Source organism: Hibiscus syriacus, unplaced genomic scaffold (assembly GCF_006381635.1).
Source record: "Hibiscus syriacus cultivar Baekdansim isolate YM2019G1 unplaced genomic scaffold, ASM638163v2 tig00111542_pilon, whole genome shotgun sequence".
Lineage (NCBI taxonomy): Eukaryota > Viridiplantae > Streptophyta > Magnoliopsida > Malvales > Malvaceae > Hibiscus > Hibiscus syriacus.
Genome location: NW_024063115.1, coordinates 355,918 through 366,452, shown reverse-complemented (window position 1 = coordinate 366,452; position 10,535 = coordinate 355,918). Strand labels below are relative to the sequence as shown.

The 10,535-nt window shown below is 31.1% G+C and overlaps 1 protein-coding gene across 1 annotated transcript; it reads right to left on the bottom strand.

Annotated features, from left to right (window-relative positions):
* Positions 1-1,374: 1,374 nt before the first annotated feature.
* Positions 1,375-4,298, bottom strand: LOC120164707 (palmitoyl-acyl carrier protein thioesterase, chloroplastic-like). The gene is made up of 7 exons (XM_039174374.1): positions 4,257-4,298; positions 2,908-3,482; positions 2,677-2,810; positions 2,355-2,468; positions 1,990-2,161; positions 1,832-1,900; positions 1,375-1,678 (listed from the first exon to the last, which is right to left on the bottom strand). The coding sequence occupies exons 2-7, from the start codon at positions 3,406-3,408 to the stop codon at positions 1,409-1,411; spliced, it is 1,260 nt and encodes a 419-aa protein (XP_039030305.1). The 5' UTR covers positions 3,409-3,482; positions 4,257-4,298; the 3' UTR covers positions 1,375-1,408.
* Positions 4,299-10,535: the final 6,237 nt, after the last annotated feature.

Here is a 10,535-nt window from a genome sequence, read left to right as displayed (position 1 = left end):
TTAGTTTTTTTGTTTTATTTTAATACACGCCGTTAAAAATTTTAGTTTTTATTTCATTATAGTATCTTCGTTCAAAATTTAACGTTACGTTTCGGGAAAAATTAAAAGTTTATTCACTAAAACTTATCAAAACTAATAGTTTAGATACTAAATGCGTTAAATTTTTAATAGATGGTACTAAAATGAAATGAAAATTAAATATTATGTATGATTTTAAAAAAATTATAAGTTTAGATGCTAAAAGAAATCAGAACTTATAGTTTAAGTACTAAGTACGTAGTTTACTTTTTTTTCTCTTTCTTTTTCATCGACGAAATCCTCAAGTACGGTTGCAGGCGGTAGAGGTTTCAGCCGGTAAGGTTCTCTCGGTCGAGACTCAAGGCTGATTTTTCTAATATTTAAACAAAAAAATAAAGTAAATCTAGCTAGTTTCATTGAACTTTATATTACTAAATTTTCACTTAAAAAAATCCGATTTTAGGCATTCAATTTTTTAGCCGTCGCCAGTAGATAACCAATAATCGCTCGTCACTAGTTGATATTCATAATAAGGTCAATATCAAAATGTTCGCATTGAGCTCATATTTTTTACGATCTTATTGATTTTTTAAGAAATTCATTCAAAATCAACGAAAAATGATCTAAAGGTTAAACATGCTAATACTAGAATCTCCTATTATAATTATATGATAAAGCTAATTATGAGGTATGTTTTTTGTCTTTTCAAAATAATACTTGTCCCCATTTATATTTTGGAATAAACAATTTGAACCCTCAAATTTGAGAAAGATCCCAAACTTCCAAAAATAGTGGACTTTTTGTTTAGTTCCTTTAATTTTGGATAGGTTTCATGGATTATCAATCATATAATAAGAAATTAATGAAATGTGATCATTTTGATATTAATCTTATCGCAAATGAAAATCGGTGATAGGCTACGGTTTTACCATCAGCATGAAAAAAAATAACATCACATGTATTTTATTAACATATTTTAGGAGTATATATATAATAAATCAATAAAGAATAACTAAATCTCCTCCTAGGCATGTTGGTCTTTCCTATTTTCCTTGTACATTTCTTGATTCAATTAAGAGCTAACTACAAAGAAGCTTATACATATATACATACATATGTATGTATGTATGTATGTATGTATGTATATATTTACTATACATATATATATAGAATAAATCAATAAAGAATAACTAAATCTCCTCCTCAGGCATGTTGGTCTTTCCTACTTTCCTTGTACACTTCTTGATTCAATTAAGAGCTAACTACAAAGAAGCTTATACATACATACATACATACATACATACATATGTATGTATGTATATTCTACATAGCAATGTGAATCAAAGTAATGAGACCACTGCACATCCTGCATTGGTACAGACTTGGATTCCTAGGCACTTTCGGTTGGAATTCGACCCTCATTGCCGGAACTTTCCGATTTCTTAGGCCTCCACTGAGTCCTTCCTCTTACGACCTCGGGCCCATCTTCAAGACGGAGCAAGTGCTGGCACTCGATTTCGCCGAGACTCACCGAGTTCCCGTCACCATGGTCGGAGACGGCGGTTAGTGACTGCAGCACGCTGTCCCTCCCACACTCCCTCCTGTACTCCAGTGTCATGGAAGATAGCTCGTGAGATTCCAACATTGGCAATGGGCCACTCTGCAACAAGTATTAGTTAAAATGCATGCAAAATTGGCGAAAGTCGCGAAAAATACTGATTCCGAAATGGATTCGAGCAATATCGTGGTTCCGAGGAACCACCAGCCAATGTACCTAAAGGAATGTACAGAAATGATAAGGGAGTGAATCTACCTCAAGGATCCAGCCAATGTATTTCACATTATTGACATGCTGGTTCACATCCAAGTCACTCCGTCTGGGCTGCAAATTAGAAGGAAACTTTCAATAAGAATGCAGCAATTGAATAGAAATAGACGCTGAAGAAAAACGATCGAGAATCGGAGACTTACTGTTAAACCTTTACGAACAAGTTCCGCACTGCTGTCGTCGAGTTTCATCAATTTCCGGCTATCCTCGGCGACAACAGGATCAGAATTCATAAAATAAGGTTCTATCTCCCTTCGGACCTCTTCTGGTATTTTAGATAACCTTCTAGTCAGTTTGTTCATCATAACCCAAATACTGCACATCACCAAAATCAAAAACAGAGGGAACCCAGATGAGTCACTCATGAAAATACCATTCAATAATGTAGAAGATCATGGCAAAGAAAAGATTATATCATATGATAATATACTATGAACATGAGATCCTTTCGCATGCATCATTTGTTTGAAGGTAAGAACAAAAACCAGCCAAACAAATTAAGCCTCACCTTGAAGCTCTGGCTAAAATTTCACCAGTTTTAATATCTCGAATAACCCAATCCCTTCTTGTGCAATTCTTTCCTGATGCACTGACCCAAGTATCTACTTGAACAACATCACCCCTGCAAGAGAAACAAAATAAGTCAATGTAAGAGTTCAACTTGACCATGAAATTTAAGTTTTTTCTTTATATTTTATATCAATAATTGATTTCTTACTCCCTAAAATTTTGTAATCTCGCACCCCTAAATTTCTAATATAACTTGTTGAAAACTTGTACCTCCTACTATACAATTTTGCGTTCATGCAAAAAAAAAAAGTACATCTTACCAAGTAGGATAGCGATCAACCACAATCTGCATCCGAGTGACTACCCATATTAGATTCTTCTTGCACATCTCTGGGGTTGAACCAAAACCATCTCCTAGCATTCCAACACTTCTAACATGATTAAGTGCTGTTTCCTGCAAAAAGAATTAGTCTCAGCCAAATCTCAACATGAAAATCAGTAAATATAAGTTTAGTTCCTTGACGTCCTAGCCGAATAACAATAACCCGAACCTGCAAATGATTCATTACTGTCTCTATGGATGCTGTACGATCAGCACCTATCTCGTAAGACCTAATCGAGAAGCTCTGTCTGAAAACAAGACCATCCCGAACAATCCTTCCTATACCAAATGGATCAACGAGCGTATCCGGTCGCTTAAGCTTCCAATCGAGCATCATCCACTGCTTCTCGGCAGCCAAGAAAACGGTCGTGATAGCAGTAAGAAGCACTCTCCAATCTGTTAACTGATTGATAAACGTCCTCGGAGGAGGAGAATTGACCCCATCCTCATTCTTGAAAACTTCCACTGTAGGTGTGACGACCTTGGTTCTATTTATTTTCGGAGGGGCTTGAGCATTTGCCTTGACTTGCAAGCTTCGAGAAGACGACGATTTTGATGTGATACCTCCGATGTTAATGGATCCATTTCCATGCTTCTTCTTTTTCGAGTCGGAGTATTCCGGCGATGAAGTGACCGGAAAGAATGCGGATGTAACAGCAGTGACAACCATGCTATAAAGTAAAAAAGAATTCCCTCTTTTGCAAAATGCAAGCCTTCTAGAAAAGCATCTGTTGCATTCTTCAACTGTATCACGTATTAAAATATAATAAAGAATCAGATCATTTTAAAAGAAGCGTTAAAAAACCAGATAATTACAAGTCCAAGACAACCTCAAATTATGGCTATAATGAAGCTTACAGATTCCATAGTTCAACCCACATCCCAATTTATCAATTGAGTTTTATCCAAAATCTAACATAAGAACTTCTATTTTAAAAATCAAATAAGCTATTCTTGATTTCTACAGAGAAACTATTACGTTGAATCTTCTAAAACGACACGGTAATTTAGCAGAGCATCACTGTAAATATGCCGCAAAGGAAGTAGAAGAATCGCTAAAGAAAAGAGAAACAGCAGATCTGAGAAGTAAAAAGTTTCAAATAACTAAGTTCTGAGATAGTTTAACAAAAAGGATGGAGAAAATGATAGCAAACAAACAACAAACACATACTCCGCTTCCCTGTCTGTTATAATACGAAAGTAACAAAACAGATCATTCTTTTCGATAATCGTTTACGTTTGATAATATTACAAGAAACAGCAACCGGAAAATTGACATTCTAAAAGTAAAAAAAAAAACGTAACGATTTTGAGGGGAAAAGAATATTAACTCTCCTATGGCCCCCTACCAACACTCAAAAGTCAAAACCTCTTTTCAAGCAACATCCAGAATTTTCCTTTCGTTTCTTGCCAACCAAACAGAGCAACAACATTTCAACCAGCAAACGCAGATCAAAGCAAACCAAAAGAACAACAATAACAAAAAGATAACTGAAATCTGAACGTTCATAATCATACCTCGAACAAAATTAAACTGAATCAATAGAGGAGAAAATTTTCTCGAGAAAAAAATTGCAAAGACGAGAATATTATATAATTTAGAATCTTCAAGTCTTTACCTTTAGTTATAGCGTATGCAATCTAGCTGTTTGGTACGTGGTGGGGAGATGGCGCCCAACGACTCTATTTATAGCGTACCACCCTGTCTCTCCCGCCTTTCACCTTTTTGTATTGTTGAGAATTTTCCTATTTTGTAACTTTATCTTCTCTTATTTGCGCTGGTGCCCTTACCCCTGATTATGTTCGAACTTTTAAATTAATCTCAAAAGTTTAAAATATTATAATTAAATCAATAAAGAATTAATATCATATTTTTAATAACGCTACTAGGGTTTGCCCTTTTTTTTTAGTGCTCGTTATTCTCTTTTCTTCTTCATCTTTATGATTGATGGTGGCACTAGTTTTGATTTTGATCACCGATCGTCTATATTCATTGTTTTTCCTTTTTTTTTATTATACAGTATCTTTGTTTTTTCTTGTCTTTTATTTTCAATAACTCTGCCTTTATGACACGTATTCTTTTGCTTGTATGACACATTTTTCTCTGTCTTTATGACATGTTTTCGGTCGTTTGAACATTGTTTTCGTTTATCATTTTTTCAAGGTTAGATTCGACATCGTCACGACTGATCAAGATGCCACATTTTCACTGTTGATCCTCCCTACTTTGGGCCATGGAATTAGATTTAGATGCACGATTTGCGTTTGTAGATAAAATTTTCATGTCGTTCGATTATGATTTGTGAGTTATCGGTGGTCTTTCAATAGCTTCATTTCCTTTTGTGGTTCGTTTACCAATGCATTTAAATATGTTCATATCTACCTTTTGTTCGAGTTTATTTGATTATATTTTTTAACGTTTTCCTTATGCGGTTCTTGTGTGATCTTAAGTGACTAATTCTTTTATGATTAGGAAAATATCCTTATTACATGTTCAATTTACGGTTATAATTGTAACCCTTAGTTAATATTCGAATATTTTTTATTTCTAATAAAATTAAACGTTACTGTAAAAAAGATAATATTGTAAATAACATTTCATCGTCCTAATCATCGGATTAAAAGTTAAATGTCAGTTTGGATATAGCATTGAATGTGTATTAAAAATATGTTGATTCTCTATGCAGAATGTTCATTGTATCTTAATTTTTAGTTTTTGACTCTTTCAAATTAAAAATAATAATAGGATGATCAAATTTTAATAATGTTTGCACTAATCACATGGGCAACATGGATCACACATGCTATAACAAACAGAAATAATCATTGTGTTTTTTAATAGTGTATATCTAATAAGTTAGATCCATGTTATTTTAAATATAGTACTTGGTTAATAAAAATACCTAACCAATGCAAAGTTGATACTTTCAGGACTAAATTAAAATATTTTAAAAGTTAATGATTAATTTAATATTTAGCTTGTAGTCTAGAGGCATCTTACTGGAATTAATTCTTTTTTTTCATGACTTGAATGGAATTTTAACCCATTGGCCATTAGGACGAAGTTGGGTATAACCAAAAATGGAAGTTCGTTTCTCTTTCAAGTTATTTAGATGGATTTGGCTTTGTATGTCTAATTTGACTATAAATATAATTTTTTAATTAGAAAATAATATATATAATTTGGGGGAAGGGAAGTTTGACTATGAGGTCAAATTCTTCTATCTTATTCTTCTCTATTTTTTGTCATTATTTTTTCCGATTTTTCAAGCTTTTATTCTGATTATTCTAGATAAATCGATGTTACACATTTGATCTTGGTGGATAAACTGCCCAACAAGAATTTTGATGAAGTGGTATAAGATGATAATACGAGTTTATCAATCTCATGATGGTCTAAAAATACGCTGAAAAAGATATTTTTTTGAAGATGGCTGAAAATAGATAAAAATAATAATAATTTTGATGAAAAAGGTGACCAAGTGGAACAAATTAATTTTTTTACTTCGTTGTGAACACCAAACTATCACATCACCTAATTAGGGTGGTAAGTGAGACGAGATAGATCGTGAACTACTTTAGATCGATTCGATTAAGGCTCGATAAATACTCGGATCGAATGGATTCGACTCGAGCTCGAGCTCGACTCGAGTTCTTAACGAGCTGAAACGAGCTACTCGATATTCGACTCGAAAAGCTCGTGAGCAGCTCGAAAATATAATATATTAAGATTTTATTTTTTTAGAGAATAAATTATTAATAATATTAATACTTATGTATTGATTTTTTTTAAATACAGTAAGATTTTTATATATTTAAGGTTCATGTTCGAGTTTGAGTTTGAAGCTTCAATCGAGTTAAGTTTAAGATTTTTTTTTTCATTTCGAGCCTTTTAGAGCTGCTCACGAGCTTTAGTTTAGGATTTCGAGTTCGAGTCGAGCTTGAAAATTTTAAGCTCGCGAGTTTTCGAGTCGAGTCGAGCTCTATTTCAGAGTTTTCGAGTCGAGTCGAGCTCAGCAATACTCGAGCTCGACTCGGCTCGTTTACACCCTTACACCTAATTGCTAGTGGTTTAACAATCTAATATCTTAATTGAAATGTAAACTAAAATTTAATGGTTAAAATTGAAATATTTTAAAATTCCACATTAAAGTTTATACATATAATAAAGTTAGTGATTAATGGTGTAGTTTAATTTATTTATTTATTTGATTAATCTGAGGTAATTATAAGACGGTATCTATTTAAACACAATTTAACTATTTTATATTGAATGCTCATATTCTAATATTCCTGATAATTGAATCTTAAAAAATAATAATAATTTATTTATTACTGAAATCACTTAATTAGTGATAATATGGGCTTTTCATTTGACCACCTCATTGGGTCGTCGATACCATGGCTGGCTGCCAACATGGGACAAAATCAATATTTGGACCAAAAGATAGTTACACGTGTTTCATAGTCCAACCAGATTGATTATTAATTAGAATATCTTCGCTGGTACAATTTAAATCATTTTTTTAAAATTTAATAAGAATCGAATATAAAATTTTAAATTATATTTAATTTATTTAAATAGTACTATAACATAAAATATAATATAAAGAAATATATATTATATGATTAGAAAACTATTAAATTAGATCAATTCGTATGATAATAGATATTTATAATTAGCATTATGTTTTATCTTTTTAAGAAATGATCATCCAGCTCAGTTGGTAGAGCACAAGGTTCGTAATCTTGAGGTCGTGAGATTAAGTCCCACGGAGGGCATTTTATAATTTGGAGGTCTCCCACGAAAGCTGTTTTCAACCTGACTTGGAGGCAACTTATTATCTTACCTCTCCCTTATCTCATTACATATGGGCATTTCTTAATCTTTGGCCATAGATAGAAATTTTTTTTCATCTTTATAATCGGCTACAACGTTAACCTGGGTATTTTTCATTGACCGCCGGTATTTGTTGTTTTTCCTTTATTTTATTATAGCATATCATTATTATTTTTTATTTCTTACTCCAAATAAGTTTACCTTTATGTCACGTTTTTCTAAGTCTTTATGGTACATTTTCGGTTGTTTAACCGTTATTTTTATTCATCTTTTTTTAGGATTATATTTGACACTGCCACGACTGATCAAGATGTCACTTTATTTGTTATCATGCTGATCTACTTTGGATTCTCGGATTCTATTTGGATATGCGAATGACGTTTGTGAATAGTATTTTCACGTCGCTTAATTCTGTTTTGCAATTTATCGGTTATCTTTTAATAGTTTCATTCCCTTTTGTGGTTCGTTTGTCTATGTGGTCAGATGTGTTCGTATCTATATTTTATTTGAGTTTATTTTGTTAAGGTTTTTAACCTTTTTTTCTTTATATGATCCTTGTGATCTTAAATGACAAGTTTTCTCATGGTTAAGAAAATATTTTTTATTTTGTGTTTAATTTACTATTACGATTATAAACATTTATCGTAATTTGAATTTGTTTAATTTTTAATAAAATTAATGAATTTTATAAAAAAATATAATTAAATTTAAATACAAATTTAAAAAATTAATTTAATTTAAAAAATTAAATAAAATCTGAATTTTAAAATAAAAGTAATCAACTCATCTATCAATTTCTTTTGACGTATTCAATTTGATCAATATTTCATCCTTATATCAAAGTTACTAAGCGATCGCGAAAAGCATTAATAAAAAAAAACAGCATATAAAACCATTTGCTTCGGGAGCTTGAATACGGACAATTTTCCACTACAAGAGAAACAGAACCAGACAAAACTTTTTTATTTACATGGGTAAATTATACATTTAGTATCTAAATTGTTAATTTTAATTCGTTTTAATAATTAAACTTATAAGTTTTTAAAATCTACTTAATGTTTAGGTTTTTTTCGTTATTGTACCCACCATTACAAATTTAATCAAATTTTTGCTTAAAACTTTGCACACGTGAAATTTTTATGGGTAAATTACATCATTCATCCCTTAAGTATATTCTCACTTCTATTTTGGTCATTAAAATTTTAAAAAAATTCAATTTAAAAACTCAACTATCAAATTGTTCATGTTGTAATCACTCTAATTAATTTTATTAATAATATTTTGTAGCATGATATTTTTATTATTTATCGATGCATAATTAAAATAAAAAAATTAATCTTGAACGTTATAGTGATTAAATTAAGAGTAATTTGAATGTTAAAAAATTGAATTAAAAACCTTAAACTTTAATGACCAAAATATGAGTAAAAAGATAGTTAAGGGATGAATGATATAATTTAACTCATAGAAAGTATCAAGTTGTTAGTTAAGTTTTTAAATGCGGATATGATTAAGATTAAACAAAATCTAAACGTTTGTTGTAGTTTTAATAAATTAAAATTTTAGTATTAAAATAAATTAAAATTAATATTTTAAGTATTAAATAGTTTACCCTTTTTTATTTTTTCTCTTAGATCAGAAGTAGTGTCGCATTTCGGTTGAACAGTTTTAGACCATTTATGTATATGTTCATCCGCTTGTCTCTCGTCCTGTTCCGTCGACATTATTTCCCGTATTAAGATCAATATGTGAACGTAAGTCCTTAAATTACATGTAAAATTCAAGAATACACACTTTCGATTTGTCAAAGGCGAATTCATCCCTTAGCAAAACTTTTATTGTTAAAAAAGTAAGGGTAAAATACATAAATAACCCTTAATTATAAGATGTTATTTTGATAAGATCATTAATTATTAAAAATTATAAAATAATCACATAATTTTTTATATATTTCAAAATGACCATTTTTCGTTAAAAGAATTAACGATCATCTAAGTTATAGGTTAACATGTCAATTAAAGTATAATAAAAATTATATTTTAATAATGTCTACGAATGTTACTGTTACTTTCATACACCGATTCGATAACATATTATTTTAAGAATTAATTTGACTACATAATATAAATTGAGAGTTAATCAATAAATATAACCCAACTGTTATGAAATCAGATTTTATCATGTCATAATCAAAAAATTAACATTCAAATCACATAACCTCTAATTTAAAAAAAATTAGAACATATGAATAATTGAATAATCATTTTGTAAATTTTAATAGTCAAGAGTATGAATTAATGTCTTATAATCAATTAATCATTTAATAACTTTTAATACATGAAAACTTAAAAAAATGTCTATAATCAGAACCATTTGTGTACTTTTATCAAAAAAAACAAATTTAGAGAAGCGAAAGAAAATTATTCACAATTTGGTCCTTTTGGTTTTGACGTACAAACGAATCCCCCTCGAAAGACTTGTTTCGATCCCATCCCAATCCCACGACCTTCCCGTGATATGGAGACGAAGGAAACGTAGCCGCTGGCAGCTCTTGAATTCCACAACCTTTCTCAAATATTCTTCAGCTCTCGTCTTCTCAATCTCGAAACTCAGATTTTGTCTCCCGATGATACCCTAAACTAAAACACGGTTCTGTTCTTTCTCTTGAATCGATCACGACGATTCACGCCAACACAACAGCATGAGATATCGTCCGAGGATGTAAAACCGGGTTTCTGCTGCTTCGCCGTCGACGAACAACGGGTTTTAAAACCGGTTTTCGAGGATTTTGAGGCCGGCCGATTTCGAGCTTGAAGTGTAGCCATGGCGGAAACTGGAGCTGTGTGGAGAAAACTTGGGACGATAATAATTGCGATTTGAATGAAATGCTAGAGGCTGCTTAAAGGCAATTCATTTATACCATACCAAACCTTTTATTATCGGGTTTATTATTAATT